An 18,675-nucleotide genomic window follows, 5' to 3' on the forward strand; every position below is an offset into this window, starting at 1 on the left:
CAATATAATACCCATAACTATGTCTTCAAAGACCTTACATAATGAAGCGTTACGGTCCCCTTGCATGGAATTCTCCATGTCCATACAGTAGCCGTAACCGGACAAACCGCTCTACAGAGCGCGTTTCGTAAATACGGTGTCTCCTTCGGCAAAGAAGCGAAACGTGATGACATCTTAATCCTGTGCTTCGAAAGGGAGGGATGGAGTGAGCCGTTGGTTGCAATTCACAACCTCACCAATAGCCGTCGCTAAATTTCATCGCACCTATTAGACTTGAATTTGTTGCCCAAATGGTTGCGAAATACTCTAACCTGTGTGGTTCCTATCATTTTGTCCATCTCTCACAAAGAGCACATAAAGAAATACATGATGTGGTATATTTTATGTTATTCTACGACTGTTCGACTTATTCGTCCTGTGTGTTTTATTCGTTTAGACCCAGAGCAGAATGAAACTGATCACAGACAACTACGAGGACGATCACTACCACCCTCACGCTCCACCTGCCCACATGCAACCTCAACCTCTGCATCCTCAGCCCCAGCCTCCGTACCCACAAGCCCCACACCAGCCTCCTTACCCACACCAACCCCATCCTCAACACCCACAGCCTCCACCGCACCACCCACAGCAACCCCCCCAGCCGCAATATCCCCACCCGCAACACCCCCAGCACCCTCAGCCTCCTGGACCACACCCTCCCAGAGCCCAACAGCCACACCCTCAACACCCTCATCCTGGGATGCCTCCACAGCAGCATCCACACGCCCAGCACCTGCACGGGCCTCCGCCTCAGCAAGGCCCCCACCCGCAGCCCCTCCCACACCCGCAGCAGCACCCCCATCACCCCCAACACCCCGGACCACAGGGCCCTCATCCAAGACACCCCATGCCCCCACACCATCGAGGTCCAGGCCGCGGACCGCCTCATCCCGGACACCGGCCCGCCCCAGACCAGGTCTGTAAATACATGTTTTTGTTTAGATTCAAATTAACAAAATTTGTGTCTGTCTTTTGTATCTTTGTGTTTCATTCATGGTGCTCGCTGTTATATTTATAATCTGAAGATGTGCGATATTTCTTGTCTAAGTCTGCTTCTGTTCAGTCCCTCTTGAAAAAACCAACATTCTGGATTGGGACGTTCGGGTCCTGTTCACCAAAAATACAAATTCTGTCATCGTTTATTCACCCTCGTGTCGTTCGAAACCTTCTTCTGTTGAACCCAACAGGAGATATTTTGAGAAATGTCTCAGTGGTTTTGACGTCAATAGGGTTCAATGTCGTTTGGTTACCGACATTCTTCAAAATATCTTCGTTTTTAGGTGAACCATTCATTTTTCAAACGGCACCAATCCAACCTTTTTGTTGCTTCTTCTGGTCTTTTCAGCAAGGGTTGGACCTCTGTATGATCCACCCATCACTCACTGTAATACAGACAGTAATATTGCTTTGTATGCTATATATCTAAACCAGTGATTCTCAAACTTTTTGTTGTAAGTCCCCCTTTGTGTTAAGTGCATCGCTTTGTGGCCCCCCATATAAAGACGTATAATCTTAAACTTAGAATTTAATTAAACCAAAAACATTCAGTTATACAATGCTGGAACCTCAATTCTTTTGGTTGGTGGTGTCATTTTTCTGATGTTTGATTGCATAAAATCTATGATAAATTTCTATATTTCATAAAATGCCACAAAATCTGTGGCCCCCCTGGATCCATCTTGGGGCCCCCCAAGGGGCCATGGCCCCCAGTTTGAGAACCCCTGATCTAATCAACATGCCGTTTCACTCTTAACTCATCTAATTCTCACTTCATGCTGTCCTCTGGATCTATGTTGGGCTGAAAGGATGATGAAGAAGGGATTTGGGCATAACCATTTCCAAACCAAAGCTATGGTGTTGTTTTCTGGGGTGAGATCCATCAGCGTCTGTTTTAAATGTTTTATGACCCAATGAAGACTTTTGATTCTCCTACTTATTGTCTTCTGTTTTTCTTTAACAGGAGAAATACAGCCATGCCATGTAGATGAAATTATACGTTGTCCACTCGGCCAGTCTTTACCTACAATCAGATTCACTTTTTTGGATAGGATCCCATTTATTTGAACGCTTTAGGGAAAGAGGCGGAGCATTTGTGTGAGTGGGAGGGCCAAAGCTGGAGAAGACCGCCTGAGCAGGTAAAGAGCCAGTAAACTTCTGTGATGATAAATGCGAATGCATAGCTCTCTCCAAGTTTGTACAGTACATGCCGCTTTTAACTCTTACAGTGAAGACATGGTTTAGGATTAATGCTAATTCAAGTAACCACTCCTGCTAAAATAACTTTTGAAAATGTTTTACAGATGGTTTGAAAAGAAGAATGGAGAGGAACTCTGGACTGTAGAACAGAAACACTTTCTTTTGCAGTACTTTTCCAGAAGACGTTTGCCTTGAACACTCTCCATGTTCCGGAGACCACCTGCTATGAGGGCATTCGTCTAGCTGCCCCTCCCCTTTTCTTCTTGGCCCCACCCACTCTCGTTCAGCTCCACCTCTTCAGCCTGCACATTTGACAGCACTCGGTTCAAGCCTTGGATCTGTCAGTAGGCAACTATACTTTGCTTATGTTCTTAAAAAAACATTGTAAATAAAACCATCCGTTTTTCGTTTTCAACACGTTCGCATTTTAAAGGGCCTTCGAGTTTTATGAGTATGCATTATGGAGGGAGGAGTCAGGAAACGTGCATTTCATTTCCATGCCACTTTTCATGTCCCTTGTTGTTTGTTTTTGCTCACCGGAAACGCACAGAACACACATACCATGCTAACCACAATGTGCCCATATGTGTTTCTTTTTCTCTTTTCTCAATGTCATACCCCAGGCCTGGTCTGCATGTACGTTATCATGCACCTATGCACCTCCACCCCTTCTAACAGGGATTGTTTCTAATGGTGCTTTAAATGGTGCTCAGACCCAACAGAGATGGAGACAGCCATGGCTTACAATTTTCAGCGAGTTGTGTTTCTATCGGAGGACATCAGCTGATAAGGCTGTCTGGATTTGTGTCCGTGGATCTTAATGTTGTAATGCTCCCTGCGTCCATGATGTCATCATACGAGTTCTGGAAAAGGGAAAAAACGTCATGTCCCAAGTTACTGCTGCAGGTTGTGGATTAATATCACACGGATCTGGTCTGTTCAAAAAAGTGTCCCGCTACAGTTTTGTGCAACTTGATTGTTGTAAAGTTGACAGTCTAGTCCACTCCCAAGGGACGTCTTTCCTCCTTTTACTAACCGGCCCACCAGGTATTGGCCACACCCAACCCAAACGTCTCATAACGTCTCCACGTGATGGCGAGTGCCTATTTATAAATAGATATATATATATATAGTGAGAGAAATAATAGTGTCTACTGTGGTCAGAAAACTGTGTCAAAAACAATGAAATCTGAGGAAACTTCTGTTTAGGTGTGTTTGAGTTGTGTGTGGTGTTATCATCGTCTGTTTGGCCTCGCCGTGTCTCCTCCGCAAGATCGTGGCACTGGGGTCTATGCAAAAAAATAACGTCTGAGAAACAGTTGACTTTGAATATGTCTTGTTGTTCTCGAAGCGAAAAATTGTATAGCATATGTTGCACCTTGCAAGAACAAAAAAATAAAAATCACTCGGTAAAGATATCTGAATGATCCTTCTGCAATGCAGTCGGCTGAAACTTGCACTCGATGGTAATAACGCCGTTGACGTCGACAGCGTTTGCAACCATAGAGCGAGTCGTTTATTTCGAACCAAGTTGAGCAAAGTTGAATTTTATATACTCAAGCGCATGTGGTCTGCCGTCTGATACAGTCCGATACCGCACCGTTAGAGACGGACGGTAAAGTTACTAAATGGCAGATAACATTGAAATGCTTGTTGAAGGTTGTTTGCATCGTCTTATGTCTCATTCCACTGCTGCTGTCTGTGGCTGTGTTTATGTTAGCCAAAATCTGACTGTTACACAATGAAATGTTTGTGCTTCCATGTTGCGTTCTTGCCTTCATCCACACGCGCGTCTCTTCTGGAGCATCGTCCTTGTGCTGCGTTCACGTGCAGATGACAAAACACTATTTCTGCGAACCCACACAATGCATCTGCGTAAATGTATGTACTATATGCATTATTATTTTGAAAAACCGTGATATTATTTGATCATATGGCATATCACGATGAAATGTGTCGAGGTAAATAAAAAACCATCAATGTTGCGTTGACTTAAAATGTGTAAAATTCCAAGTTTCCGAACTTGTTACTAGTAAACACGTGAGCTAGAAATGATAGCCATTCTGACATGAACGTAGCATTGTTTCTTTTGCTCAGAAATATCCCTACGTTTGCTTTCTAGGTTTCTTACTTGCATTTGTGGTTCAAGAACAAACAGTTGCTCATCCAAAATGTGTCCACTGTGTGTGTGTGAGAATATTTGTCTTTTGGATGTTTCCGAGTCCTTTTGTGAAGTCAGTTTTAAACACCTTAAGAGTGTTTGATATTCTGATATCTGTCTGTGCGTAAGTCTACTGTACTATTAGTTAAGAGGACATAAAACATCAAACCTTTCCTTTTAGGAGACGCAATTCAGTCCTCCACTTTCAGGACCTGTTAATATACTTGAAGTAGGAGGTGAACTCCTGCCTAGGGAAAAGATATATTATAGAACAAAGAAAAAAGAGAAATATGTTGAGTTATGTGAAAATAATGCATGAATATTTCATTATGTGCCAACTTTGGGCCGTGGTGTGAGACAGAACTGTGTGCAGAGGACTTAATAAAATAATAAGAAATAACAAGAATTAAGGTCTTTAAACCGTTTCAAAGGGCCTCTGGTTCCAAAAGAACAACGAAGAAGATTTCTCTCTATATTTATATTTGTTGTGTGCCAGTTGCATTTATTTTATTTCGCGATGTCAAAAAATGCAAACCTCCGGATGATACAAACCACTGTGACAAATGCCAGAAAAAAAAGAGTACTTATAACAACATTGTTTTTACTTTTTTAAGATATTTATGTTGTTTTTTTATGGTTCATGCTTTTTTGAATATGTCAGAGATTTATACATGAGGTTTTTGTTTTCCTTTTCTGTACAGTCTAATGTGTGTCAGCATGCTGAATGATACAGTGTGTGAACGTGGGGGTTCATTTTCCCATGGTGCATCAGTCATTATAGAGGCATTAGCATCCTGATGGTGTGATGTGTTGGCGTATGTCCTCACCTGTGGCCCCACCCACCTTCTTCTACCCACTGCCAGTGGATTGCCCGTGCAACAAAATCAAAGCGCTCGCATGTTTTCTGGGAGCAGATCTGAGATGCTGAGAGCGTGGGGTTTGCTTGCATGATCGTGTCTGTGTATGCAACAGGTATAAGTTTGTTAAAGGGTGTGAATGTTGCGTGTGTGTTGAACTGCAGAAAGTTACCGGTGCGAGGCCCTCGGGTTTAGTGTGAAATCGATGTTTTTGAACCCTGTTGGGCTTGAACTCAAGAGTCTTCAACCCTCCCTGATATTTGCTATTGTACGTGTTGTAACCGCCACTATTCTTGAGTGTCAGTTAGCTTGTTTATATCCATTCAATAAAAGTGACTTTCTTTCTGAGATAAGAGCTCTTTTATTTAAAAAAGAATAATAAAGGTTTATTAGTTGACATCTAAAGAGTGTGTTGATAAAAATACATTTTATATTGCTCAGATGACATGCTGTCATACAGTACACAACCAGAAAATGGAGAATGTTGTCGCATTTTGTTTGTTCCATTCGAATGGTTTTTTTGCTGTTAGTTATCTCCCTCTGATGAGGGTGTCCATCACTCGGTCGGTCTTATCAGACAGCCAGTATCCAAACATGGCCGCCACCGCCCCCATAAAGATGGAGGTGAACACCAGATCTCCTTTAGCCGCCAGTGTGGCCAATGCACACAGCACCACACCGAAAAACATCTGCTGCAGGACCTCGATTTCATCATCTTGAATGTTATCAAAAATGCCTGTTCCTTCACCAGCTGAAGAAAAGAGATGTGCAAAATCAGAGACACATTTAAAAAACAACAACAAAACGACAAACACAAAAACTTAATTTTCTAAAAAATAGAGCATACTAAAATTGATAAATGTAGAACATAAATGTGATTTTCTTTACAAAATTGACAAAGGTATTAAGACCTATAACAGTGTAACTGTTACTAGTATACAGTAGCTTTAAATGTACTTTTCAGAAATATACTTTATACTTTTCAGAGAAAAATAGCTGTAAACAAGTTGTAGGCTGCTTTTATGCAAAGTGTAGTTAAAATGTCCCTTTTTATCAGCAAAATTTTGCTTCATACACTATACATATAGGGGTGGATTACAATGTGTCACTTTCAGCAGGATGGTTTTTATAATGTGGAATGTGGAGTTACAAGTACTGCGAGCAGACAAAACATACAGCATTGTAACCTTTGGGACAGACGTGTTTAATGTTATATAACTTTTGTTGCGAACATCATTCGTAATTTGAGTACAAGACTGATGTTTCCGGCTCACCTGCTGCCTGGTCTCTCTCACAGCCCGTGCTTTTGCGTGTATAACCTTCCGCACACGGACAGTGAAATGAACCTTCTGTATTTACACAGATGACATTGAGACCAGGGCAGGCCAAAGTTTCCTCACCGCATTCATCTATATCTGTAACAGAGAGCAAACACCACTTTAATTTCTGAACCCACAGAGGAAAAACAATACTACTCTAATGCAAATAAATACATAAAGACAACACGTTTGATTTGCAAAATCTATTTTTTAGTAATTAAAAAATGTTGTGACTGCTACAAGATTACATTTCGACAAGAATTTGTAACACTGGTTTTATCAGTCACAGCAGTTAAATGCTTCTGATAGACACAAGATGGCGCCATTTCAAAGCAAATTGAATAGCAGACCACGGAAGTTTTTTCATTAAAGTGAAATATATTTTTAAGGTTGCATTCAATGGCATTTTAAGAATTATTAAATAAAATAATAATTATATAACTTATAATAATAATAACTTATTAAATTAAGAAATTTATTTCAAATTCCTTGTTAAAAATATGTCTGTATATGAAGAGTTTGGTTGCAAAATGAGATAAAAATTGTTTAAAAATCATGTTTTTTTATTGTGCATTCCAATTAAAATCAATCAAGCTGCAGTTTGCTTTGATTTAAGCCATAATAACTCAAAAATATATATCTTAACTAACACAATAAAAACATGATTTTTGAAAGTGAACTCATTTTGGAACCAAACTCTTCAAATATTGTAGCCTCAATGAAAAGGTTGCAAACAAACTCAAAGGTTTATTAAACATGATCCTACTTGGTGAAATAAAGTTGTCTTCTTCAAGGTTCACTAAAACTCACCTAAACATTTCATTGCTGAAGATCTGTATCCGGGTGCACATTTTCTACAGCGGGCTGGTCCTCCACCCATACACCCCGAGCAAGCCTTGTCGCATGCTGTCAAAGAAAAATAATACAGCAGAAGATAATTCTTGTGTTACCATAAGTATTGTTATCCGTGTAAATATTTGACTGTTGTTGTTATATGTATTTTAATAAGGAAATACCTCTGCACTGGTAAGACCCATGAGTGTTCAAGCAGTATGTGTTGTGGGAACAGTAGCCCAGTTCAGTGCCACATTCATCAATATCTGTCAGAATAGAAATACAGCCAGTTTCACTTCAGAAGCAACAGGACAATAATGTGAATGAAATGCATACGTGCTCAGTCTGATCGCCGTCTTACCCACACACATGTTGTCATGCAGACTAAATCCTGCGTGACACTGCAGACATTGATCTTTTTCTGCTCCTCCGCATGCTTTACAGTTCTCTGAGCAGTTCTGACCCAAAATCAGTTCAGGATGGGCCAAACACAACACAGCAGACAGGAAGAACCACTGAGAGCGTGACATCACTCTGCGAAGCTAGAGAAGTCCTTCAGCACGGATGATGGTAGCTGTTGGAGACCACAAAACTTATGTTAGAAGAGATGGTATACATACATTTAATATATATAAAAAACCTCCTTCACTTTTAAAACTTATTATCGGCATTAGCAATAAAAGAACTGTATTGGTAAACCTTGACATATGTTGATGTTTTATATTAACTAGGAATGCACCGATACCAGTACCGATTACAGAACTGACTGACATTTGTTCTGAAATTTGTTTGTGAAAAGCAAATTATTTTTTTCATAATGTGTTTAAGGTGGAGTTGTTTGTATGAAGCTATTATTTTTGTATTAGTCTCACTGTGTTTTGAAAAGGTGCAGTTATGGGTATCGGCAAGTACCAGAAAACAAATATCGGTACTCGTACTCGGTCTTTAAAAAATGGTATCGGTACATCCCTAATATTAACCCCATTTAGCAATAAGAATTTTCAGCGTTTTCAATCTTTTTGAAATTATACCACATTCTATAATACTATTATATGAACAATAATGAACAACACTATTTCACTCATTAAAATGTTTGCATGTAATAATTGTACAATGTTATGTCAATGTAAACAATAATGTTATTGTTTATGTGAAAATCTATTTGTTTGAAAAAATATATTTACAAACATTATAATCTTTTTGATAAAATGTTGATATATGATAACATGCACAGCATAAGAAACCTTATCTTCAAGTAAATGTATGTTCCTTGTTTAGACTTATTTATTCTAATCGCAACACTGTTGGATTAATAAAAACAGGGAGATGAGTATATTATTTAACTTAAACATTAATTTGACAAGCTAAACCGCTGCGCAATGCATTCAAACCACAGAACAACATTTAACAAACATTTTGCGAATGTTCTGCATATAATTTGTTTGTAAAGACTCACAAAACAGGCGAGGCGTTGCTTGAGTTGTCAATAATAAACAATTGTTGCTTACTTTCGCTCTTCTGTCTCAACACGCAATGAAATTCTCGTGAGCGCGTTACTGTATACGAATCATACTATGGTGAAGGCTTAACATAAGAATACTAAATATAGGACACATGATGACGTCCATAGTAACTTTATAAAGGCCACGGGGTGAAGCTAAAGCTTTACCATAGTATTTTCGCTGAGCTTTGCTCATTGGGTGGCACTTGTTTCAGATTTTTTCTAAAGATTTCTGTGAAACAAAAAGGATGCGCGTGGGAGCTCAAAATGTCCCGAAACACCATTGAGTGTCTCTAAGATCTTAGATTGTTTTCATTTTACTGGTTAGGTTTGTATACTTAAGCGTATAATTGTTTAAATATACTAAAACCAATGGTCGGGAATAACGTCTTACCACGTGATCACAGTAGGCCTCAGTGATTGGTCCAGTCTCACCAGCGAGGAGAAAAGTAACAGAAGCAAACTGTAAATCACCACTACGTATGCAGCTTCAGCAAAGTTCCTAAAATCTTTTACACATATTTAATGACAGACAGGCATTTTAACAACTAATGAATTGAAAACAAACGCTAAAGATATTTAAATAGACGACGTAAACGCATATTCATCTTTTCTGGCCAATCAAAGGAAACTCTTGGTCCAGAGAGCCCCGCCTACTTTGTTTTTGGTCATTACTTAAATGGTCATTCTACATACGGTGGTTCCCCTTCAGTCATGTGACGCTCAAAACCAAAGTGGGCATCTGAGCGACGTCGCGTTTTTTTCACGCTGCGCTTCTCAAGTGACGCGTTTATTTATAGACGGTGAGTACAGCCCATGATCCAACAAAAATGAAGCTGTCAATAAATCAGTGCGACCAGAACGTTTATATTAATTACACATTTTGTCAATTTATAAAACATTTTTTTCATATAGCCTATTTACATCAAATACATTAGTCAAAAAGCAAGGTATTTACAACATTAAGTGTAGACGGAAAAGTTACAACACCGGAGAAATTTCATTTGACATTTAAGGTTCCTTGGAATTTTCTTTATAAAGCCTACTTCCTCTTACTTTACTGTTCAAATGTTTACTTGTTTTCCTTTGTGCTTTAGAGTTTAGAAAATTAATCTTTCTTAACATAGTCTATTGCTATATACTTCCGATAATGACCATGGTATACCAAATGATGATCATAAAGTGACACAGCCTACTGTACTGCATGTCTAAAAAAGGTATCAAGGGATAAAAAATGATTTCCGCATTTACTCACTCTCATGTTACTCCAAACCTGTATGACTTTCTTTCTTCTGCGAACACAAAAGATATTTTAAAGAACAATGGTGACCAAACAACACTGGCCTCAACTGACTTCCATTGTATAAGCACAAAACCACAGAGTCATTTCTCAAAATATCTTTTTTGTGCGTTCCACAGAAGACAGTCATACAGGTTTCAATGACATGAGTGTGGATAAATGATGACAAAATGTTTTTTTTTAAAGTAAAGTCATATGTACCATATCTAAATAATACCGTACACCAAAAATGATGTCCGAGTTCTGATGTATTGAGGCAGTCCACGACACATGACAGCTTCATAACTGTTCCTTTTTCAGGTAAACATCTTCCATGTCCAGGCTGAGTGCCTCCTCCTGAGTGAGCATCGATTCAGTCCTCGCTCTTTCATCATTACAAACGTTCTGCAGTCCACGAGACAACTTCCTCTGCGCTCTCTTCATCCACCACATCTTCTTTAACGTCCCGCTCAGGCTGTTCAGGCTTTCCGAACACAGTTCCCCAAGCAGTCCTTGAGTCTGTGAGGGGAGTTTATACAGCGGCAAGCCCCTTAACAGCTCTGGCACGTCACTCTCCTCATTGATAAGGTTTTTAATGTTGTCGTACTGCAGAAGAACAAATCGCTGAGGAGCGCCGCCCTTCTGGCGGTCAGCTAGAATGCAGCCTAGGGCAGCACCCAAAACATCTGCGGAGCAGGCGGAAACGTTTTTGGGTATCTTTTCCTTCCCTTTCTTGTGCAGGTTCCAGTACCACTCGGCATACTGGAGTGTTGACGGTGAAAGCATCAGAAGAACTTTGCCTCCGTGTTTCTGTACGTGACTGAGTTTGGAGTGGAACCACGGTGCCGGGCCCAGAGAACCGAGCTCAGTTTGATAACAAAGGTCTAGAAACACATCAAAGCCCAGCTCAGAAAACATCTGGCCCAGTTTACACACCAGCCGTTCTTGGTGGTCGGTGGCAGATGAATGAAGCAACAACACCTGTCTCCTTGTATCTAGATAGAAATGAAAACAGGCGGTTATAGATTGATGTAATGAAAAGGGACGGTTTACTTTTTTCACAGTCCTGTTTTAAGAAACCCTTATGCTAAAAGTCTTCTTTATATAAAGAAAGATTACAGTACGGCATTACCTTGAGAATGACATTGTCTCTCCCATCCACTGATCCACCCTGATAAAGAGACACAACACAATGTAAATTACATAAGAAGTCACTGTGTAAGACAGAAAAAAATTTAGAAAAAAATATGAACATGCATTATTCACAGATCAGCACAGTAATATGCAGCATTGAGAGAAACGCATGAATAGATCTATTTAGAGCAGGCACACAAATACAAGACGAACACAGAGTCAGTCAGTCTGATGAATTCCAGACATGAATTCCTGTTTTTCTCATACTGTATTTGCTCTCAGGGCTCTGAAAGTGGACTGCTCAGACTGCTCAGAGACAGCACATATCGTCTTCCTACAGTTTTAGAAATTGCTAGGGCAAAAATATAAATTCTGCATTTTTCCCATTAAGTTCTTTAGTCTTTGTCAGATTGCGATTGCAATTATTATTCTTATTTTATTTATCTCATTCATTTTTTTGTTGATTTCAAGAGGAACAAAGCGAGTATGAGGACAACAGCAGGTTATACTAAACAAAAACTTACGTTTGAGTTTGTTCACAAGCAGAAGGATTCCAAAAACGGTCAGTAACACGATGACCAGTGCCAGAGGAATAAAAAGACTCCAATACTGCCGTTTCACTAAAACAAACATCACAGCAAATGGTAAAGTTATTTTGCTTTAGAATATCCTGACACACAAATCATTGTAATCAAACAACATAAAGCTGCTTGAAACAGGACATTTATTATTCATATTTGAAATAAACTCTTACAGGAAAGTTGGCAGTGGTAGTGTGGAAGTGTTCCATCAGCTTGAACCTGAAAAAGAAAGACAATGGATCATCCTGACCATGCTCACTTTCTGTGAATAAATGTGAAAAGAAATGAAGATAATATCATACCATCACACAGAGCTGCTGGTGATTCCGAAACTTGATATTCACAAAACTACCGGATGCCTGAGGAGACAAACGTTGGCTTTGATAAGATCTTCTGCTTATCTGTAAAAACAACTATTGGCTCTATTCAAACAAAGCTTAATATTTCATTTGACAACAAAGAAAATGAAACTATGCGAGACCTTTAAGTGAATGTTGAAAATGGCACATAGACATATTGTTTTTTATATAAGATTTTATATTTCTAGGTTCAAATAAAAAAGAATAAAACATTTTCACAAATTTCTAAGCAAGCAGGAAGATATCTGTGTAATCACTTACATTACTTACATATAGTAAGATTTACTGACTTACATGCTTATACAGGATCCTAAGACTGAACACGATTTTTATTTATACTGATTGTCATTTTCATTATATAGCCTACTTATTTATGCATAGTATATATTTTATATATACAGCCACAGAGAAAAATTAAGAGACCATTTCAAAAGTTTTTCTGAATTTACTATTTGTGTTTAGGTAAAATGATCTTTTTTGTTTCATTCTGTGAACTGCTAACAACATTTCTCCCAAATTTCAAATAAAAATATTGTTTCTATTTGAATTTATTTGCCGAAAATGAAAACTGGAGAAACGGGTCAAAATAACAAAAAAGATGCTCTGTATTTTTCAGATCACAAATACTGCAAAAAAACAAGTTCATTTTCACTTTTAAGCAACACAACAGTAATATTTAAAAATGTATATTTTATGTAAAAACCTGTTTTCATGTGTCTTGTTATGCTGTCAGTCTTTCACATTACTGTTGGATGACTTTATGTCACTCAGAGGTTTGTTTTTATAAAAAATTCAATAGACACTGGACTGGAATGGCCACAATACATCTAGAAATGCTGATTAAATGAACATTTGGAATGGTCTCTTAATTGTTTTCCATGGCTGTACATACTGTATCCTTAAACTTATTTTTCATGTCAAAATAAATATGCTGTCTGCTCTGACTTACTATAGAGAACACAAAATGACACAGCATACTGTATATACTGTATATATATACAGTATATACAGCCATACATAGTTATTTACCCATAACATCGTGACGTTCTCTTCCCATTGTGTCTCATTGGTACACTGCTGTCTGAATCCATGAATCTCTGTGCATTTTCCATCAGCTTGGACGTGACAGGGCCACAGTTCAGCCTTGATCCTGCAGGGGGCTGATAGATCCCAGCCCAGCACAGGCTGACCATCATATGTCTTAGTGTGGTACACCAACACAGACACGTTTCTCAGGACATTTTCTTTAAACTCTGCAGGTGAATGGTTATTTTTGAGAACACGGATCAAGATCAGGTTAAAAGTTTTGAGGATCTGCTTCACTCTTTTAAAATGCGAGTGTACCACTAGGATGCTCTGGTCGGTTGCCAGGGCATTGCTAAACCCCCCGTCCTCTGGGGGGTGTATTACTGCACTCTGATATTTTTGAGAATTGAAAAAATGACATACAGTAAAAATTCTGTTCACCTTGATTTTGTTCAAATGGACAGAATTCCACACGACCTGATCCTTGTTTCCAAGCCTACACGGTACACACACCCAAACACACACACGGGGCAGGGTAAAATCATCATAAGTTTAGCAAGAGTTGTTTGGGGTGTGTATGTAATTATCAGAAAATCTAAAGTACCTGAAAACACGTGCAGTCTGTGATTAACTCCAGTGGAATGACGTTACTTGTGAGACGCTGAGAAAAAAAGGAGCATAAGAAAACAAACAGGTATGATGAGCGAGAAAAAATCTGTCAAGTGAATTGTTTATATCTCGCATTGGCTTCGTATTATATTGAGAGCTGCAATATTATTTACTCACCCTGCATTTTCCTTCTTTTCCACGTTTCATACAGAGCTGCGGTTCAGACGCATCCCCAGCCTCATAATTCACCTTAACCACACCGTCCTGTTTGTCTAGTACATAACTGACCCTGGGACCTGATGAAAGAAGACTTCGTGAATAGAATCTGTTCTTTTATAGCTGTTTGTCTTACACTGGAAAAACAAAGGTTAATACTGAAACCAAAATGCTTAGGTGAATGCCAAAGGACGACACAAGTTTTTCTAGTTCTTTAAAAAGCATGTGTGTGTTGCGCTTTATAGAAACTAATACATTGACCTGAAAAATAAGGCAAAATCTTAAATGCTCTGTCATTGTTGAGTCTGGCTAAACATTTCTGCTAAATCAATCAAATGTAATGTATATGCAGTATTAGTTCTTTTGAGTCCTGTGCCGTTTCCAATTCATATTTGGGATGAAATATGAACTTTTATAATATAAATGACCACACAAGATATAATCTTGTGTTCTGTGGCGTTTTACATTTTAAAACACAGTTAATTCAAACATACCTTTACACTCCGTTATGTGCTTGTGAAGGGGTGAAGAACACACTGCCAGAAGACAAAGATTACAATGATCATCATTTTTGTGGATGGTGGCATCATACCATTTTTTTATATATATTGTATATATAGTTCACAAACAGCTTTGATACATTTTCAGCGACATGTTACCAATGAGTTGGCTAGTGATGTTGGCATTCTAAGACACAGTATTTAAATATTATTTATATTACTCATATTATAATTATATGATTATTCCTATAAGTACAAAAAATAGGACATAATACAGTAACAATAGAATTGCCATATGTATACAGTATGGTGGTAATTGAAAACAATACCTGTTTTTAATGTAGGAACTTCAACTTCAGCCGACTGACTGAAAGATCTGACAGAAATCTTCATTTTTTTGCCAAAGTCAACATCTTCATACTCCACCAGAGTCATCTGGACAACACACAGACAAACACAGTATGTTCACAGTAAACAGACAGCATGTTTATGACACAAATGTTATGCTTCTTTGATTTTCTTCACCACTGCTTAGTGGACTTTCTGTTTTAAATCACAACACAAGTGAATTAGTTACATAAACATTACTCAAAAACATATTTCAGTTTCTATTTTGCATCATTTCATAAATGTACAGTTAATTACCTAATCCAGCGCAATGTTATATTTTAAAGGGGTCATATGGCACGAATACGTGTTTTTCTGTGTCTTTGTTTTATAAGTTGCCTATGCATGTATTAGACACGTAAAATTGCAAAAATGAAAGTGTCGGAAACAAAAGATGTATTCTGTCTAAAAGCGAATGCTCACCCAGCCCTGCCTGAAACACCTCGTGTAACCACACCCCCACAAATCCACGTCAGTTGGTGGTCTGATTTGACTAAAACCGCCCAAATGTATACGCAAGTAAGGTGGGCGTACCTGTCAGTACAATTGAAGAGGAACCTGATGTTCCAAATATGGTAAGAGGCGTTACATTTCCCTCACATGCTTGCAGTATTCGACCAATCACTACGCACTGGTTAACTGGCCAATCATAGCACACCTCGCTTTTCAGAGCCATGAGCTTTATAAAAAATCTGCACGTTTCAGAGAGGCGGGGCAAAGAGGAGATACAAACATGCATCCTGTATACGCATTGCATTGCATCTAAAACAAACGATAATATTTGTTTTAGTCGTGTCATATGACCCCTTTAAATGATAACGCCAGGATAAGAATTTCAGTAAGATGATGAAGTTTAAATGAAAAACACAGTATTCATTTATGAATTTGTAGTACATTTTCTGTTTGATTTCAGCCATTAGGAGAGCAAACATGAAAAAAAAACTTTCACGAACTGGGTGACACTTACTTTAAATGTGTTGTGACCTCTAGCAGAGGACACTATGAAGTCTAACCTCTTGCACAATGTTGGAAGTTTTCCAGCCGAATTGTAGCATATTGTCACAGCGGCTACAAAAAGAGCAGATGAAAAGATATAAAGCTTCTAAGTATTAATTTAACATTGAAACTACACACAGGTAACAGCACTTAAAGATGCGTGAAATTCATCAATGTACCTGGCATGCCCTGATAACCCAGCTGATGTTCACAGAGATGATAATCCTTTTAAGAAATAAGATAAAGATGAATTCATGAAGGATTACAGTTTAGTACACAACGGTACTTTACGTCATGAAATTACCTCACGCTAATGTTTGTGCTGTTGGGAATGTACTTACGGTTGCACTTTGACCTTTGGTTGTGTTGTCTGGAAGTGAAACACACCCTGAATCCCAAGCTCCTAACATTAGAAATGTCAGTGTGAAGATTTGATCATTTTTTGTATACTACTACTGTTCACATTAAGACAAACCTCTGTTGTCATGGTCATATCCAGATCCTTCTCCATCCTCCTCAAACTCAGCATCCGGGATAAAAGTCAACTGGACGTTGATCCACAAACACGGTTTGCAGTGCTCATCATAACAGCACAATTTAGACTTGACTGTCAGAGAGCACAGTAGTACAGGACCACAGTCCACATCATGGGCTCTGAGAGGGTCTGTAGGTTTCACGCTGCAGTTTAAAAGACCCTGGAAAATAAAGGATTATTATCAAACAATTGGAAAATCATATTTGGACAGTAATCCACATAATACTTTGTTTTCCAGAGGCCCAGCAATTCATTGTTCTTGAGTATACAATACACTGGTTGCTTTTTGTTAATGTTTGTGTGTTTTTTTGTAAGAAGGTGAAGATTTTGACACGCAGATGTTTACCATTATGGAAAAGAGGAGCTTTTTTCCAAATTGCATTAAAATAATAAGAACAGAGCACCCCATTTTAAGAATATAAATATAGCCTATATACATACAATAATAAAAATAAATATAATTACAAAAAGTATAATATTTTCCCAAATCTTGTTACTTATATTTTTAACATACTTTAATTTGTAGGCACCAATAAAGGTTTATATACCAAAACGTTTTGTTTGACACAATACATTATATAAATAAACAAATTAATATGAATTGAATTCAAAAATGGAACAGTTGCATTAATACTGAACCTGAGGACAGATGATGTTGTTTTGTGGGTTGTGTGTAACTTGTTTAAGTGAACACACAAACCCGCAAACCGAGAAGACCAGCAGAAGTCTCCACCATGACAAACCCATTGCGCAATAGTTTCGCTTTGGTTACCAACACGATTAACGCGATCTCGATGATGGAACAGAACAAAATCCCCACAAATAATATCCTTCGCTATTTCGTTTCTTAGGAGGCTTCAAGGGGTCACAAGAGAAACACAATCCTGATCGGTTCGGATAGACAGTCCGAGTCCTTCATCCATTACGCCAAACTCACCGACCAGGAAGCGCAAAAGCGCAAATTTACGCAGCATGCTGTCCCGGTTTTCTGAAAGAAACGATAAATACATCAATCTCCCCCCATTATGACTATTTGTTTTCTATAAAAATGGATCGATTTAAGCGTCTGTCCGTAGGTCTGTACTATAAGCTCCACCTGGGTGAGTCTTTACAGTAAATGCTCAGGTGTGCCTCACGTGGGTGTTTATGAATCATGTTCGCACCTCCTTGTTGATTGCTATCTATGTTATTTACTCTAAACACACTTAAAACGCACGAATGCCATTTGGATGGCAAAATATAAACAATTGATTTTATGTTAACTGTGAACGAGTGCTTCTAAATAAGTAAAATAAATTAGACGAAGTAATATAAGTTACAAAATATGACAGAATATTGTTCACAAGACAAAACAAAATGAGCTATACAGTAAAAGAATACTTACTGCTCAGAGTTCTTAAGTGAGTGTGTTGCACTATAAAGCGCAACACACATAATGTGTGTTATACAGCTGCAAATGGTGACATACTGACATTGAAACACATTAAAGGAAGGTGTGCTGGAGAACCTGATTACATGGGAAACTCACTCCTCCCTGTGAGATTTAAAACACACCTTGACTAACAACACTAACAAACTAAACCTCACACACACACACGCACACACGCACACGCACACACACACACACACACACACACGCACGCACGCACGCACGCACGCACGCACGCACGCACGCGCACGCACACACACACACACACACACACAGCGCGCGCACACACACACACGCGCGCACACACACGTGCGCACACACACACACGCACGCACGCACGCACGCGCACACGCACAAATACATAATAGCTTTGTAGATGAAAACAGCAGCAGAAACACATGGTCTACTTTACCTGAAGAGAAACGTGATCTCTTTAATGTACTGGTTTGTAAAACTGTAACCAGGAAACTGTTTGGTACAAAGTTCATTATCAGAAACATTCTCAGCTACAAGGAGTTGGTTTATCAGCTCTGTGTGTTGTGTTGTTTGTACCATAGCAACATATTAATTAAATGTCCTCTGTTAAACATTGACTATCACCCTGGAATAAGAAACAATGAGATCACTCATAATGCATATAATTCAGTTTTATGTGACTTTCTCACCAACATCACTGCAATAAAACAGCTATAACAGAAGATGATTGATTTTATC

At 38.6% G+C, this 18,675-nt stretch overlaps 3 protein-coding genes across 12 annotated transcripts in view; 1 reads left to right on the forward strand and 2 right to left on the reverse strand.

Moving 5' to 3' along the window:
• Positions 1 to 5,609, forward strand: part of erc2 (ELKS/RAB6-interacting/CAST family member 2) — a 41,871-nt gene extending 36,262 nt beyond the window's left edge. For all 6 annotated transcript variants that reach the window (XM_057361652.1, XM_057361655.1, XM_057361656.1 and 3 more), the window contains 4 exons: positions 437 to 958; positions 1,848 to 1,911; positions 2,003 to 2,177; positions 2,343 to 5,609. In XM_057361652.1, coding sequence (XP_057217635.1) covers positions 437 to 958; positions 1,848 to 1,874 — 549 coding nt within the window. In that variant the 3' untranslated portion in view covers positions 1,875 to 1,911; positions 2,003 to 2,177; positions 2,343 to 5,609. The remainder of the gene's footprint in view (positions 1 to 436; positions 959 to 1,847; positions 1,912 to 2,002; positions 2,178 to 2,342) is intronic.
• Positions 5,610 to 5,730: 121 nt separating this feature from the next.
• Positions 5,731 to 10,548, reverse strand: LOC130571024 (protein disulfide isomerase CRELD1). 4 transcript variants are annotated; one of them, XM_057361664.1, is made up of 6 exons: positions 10,433 to 10,548; positions 7,771 to 7,983; positions 7,592 to 7,675; positions 7,386 to 7,481; positions 6,531 to 6,671; positions 5,731 to 6,007 (listed from the first exon to the last, which is right to left on the reverse strand). In XM_057361664.1, the coding sequence occupies exons 2-6, from the start codon at positions 7,937 to 7,939 to the stop codon at positions 5,787 to 5,789; spliced, it is 711 nt and encodes a 236-aa protein (XP_057217647.1). In that variant the 5' UTR covers positions 7,940 to 7,983; positions 10,433 to 10,548; the 3' UTR covers positions 5,731 to 5,786. The 4 variants fall into 4 exon arrangements, with proteins under 4 accessions (XP_057217647.1, XP_057217646.1, XP_057217650.1 ...); XM_057361663.1 differs by lacking the exon at positions 10,433 to 10,548 and adding an exon at positions 9,305 to 9,382; XM_057361667.1 differs by lacking the exon at positions 10,433 to 10,548 and adding an exon at positions 8,918 to 9,298.
• il17rc (interleukin 17 receptor C) lies at positions 9,751 to 18,021 on the reverse strand. Of its 2 annotated transcripts, XM_057361662.1 has the most exons (17): positions 17,917 to 18,021; positions 17,172 to 17,520; positions 16,473 to 16,692; positions 16,339 to 16,400; positions 16,177 to 16,222; positions 15,969 to 16,069; positions 14,944 to 15,049; positions 14,609 to 14,650; positions 14,076 to 14,194; positions 13,894 to 13,950; positions 13,731 to 13,785; positions 13,293 to 13,516; positions 12,207 to 12,263; positions 12,078 to 12,123; positions 11,848 to 11,943; positions 11,322 to 11,360; positions 9,751 to 11,184 (listed from the first exon to the last, which is right to left on the reverse strand). In XM_057361662.1, the coding sequence occupies exons 2-17, from the start codon at positions 17,277 to 17,279 to the stop codon at positions 10,490 to 10,492; spliced, it is 2,073 nt and encodes a 690-aa protein (XP_057217645.1). In that variant the 5' UTR covers positions 17,280 to 17,520; positions 17,917 to 18,021; the 3' UTR covers positions 9,751 to 10,489. The 2 variants fall into 2 exon arrangements, with proteins under 2 accessions (XP_057217645.1, XP_057217644.1); XM_057361661.1 differs by lacking the exon at positions 17,917 to 18,021 and having other exon boundaries at positions 17,172 to 17,854.
• Positions 18,022 to 18,675: the final 654 nt, after the last annotated feature.

Source organism: Triplophysa rosa, linkage group LG20, assembly GCF_024868665.1.
Source record: "Triplophysa rosa linkage group LG20, Trosa_1v2, whole genome shotgun sequence".
Lineage (NCBI taxonomy): Eukaryota > Metazoa > Chordata > Actinopteri > Cypriniformes > Nemacheilidae > Triplophysa > Triplophysa rosa.

Coding starts and splice junctions, on each gene's coding strand:
- il17rc (XM_057361662.1), bottom strand. CDS start 17,279: ATGGGTTTGTCATGGTGGAGACTTCTGCTGGTCTTCTCGGTTTGCGGG. Junction 15,050..15,968: donor GAGGTCACAACACATTTAAA/GTAAGTGTCACC, acceptor TGTGTTGTCCAG/ATGACTCTGGTGGAGTATGA. Junction 14,195..14,608: donor GCACATAACGGAGTGTAAAG/GTATGTTTGAAT, acceptor TTCTTTCATCAG/GTCCCAGGGTCAGTTATGTA.
- LOC130571024 (XM_057361664.1), bottom strand. CDS start 7,939: ATGTCACGCTCTCAGTGGTTCTTCCTGTCTGCTGTGTTGTGTTTGGCC. Junction 7,676..7,770: donor GCATGACAACATGTGTGTGG/GTAAGACGGCGA, acceptor CTATTCTGACAG/ATATTGATGAATGTGGCACT. Junction 6,008..6,530: donor TGAGAGAGACCAGGCAGCAG/GTGAGCCGGAAA, acceptor TCTTTTCTTCAG/CTGGTGAAGGAACAGGCATT.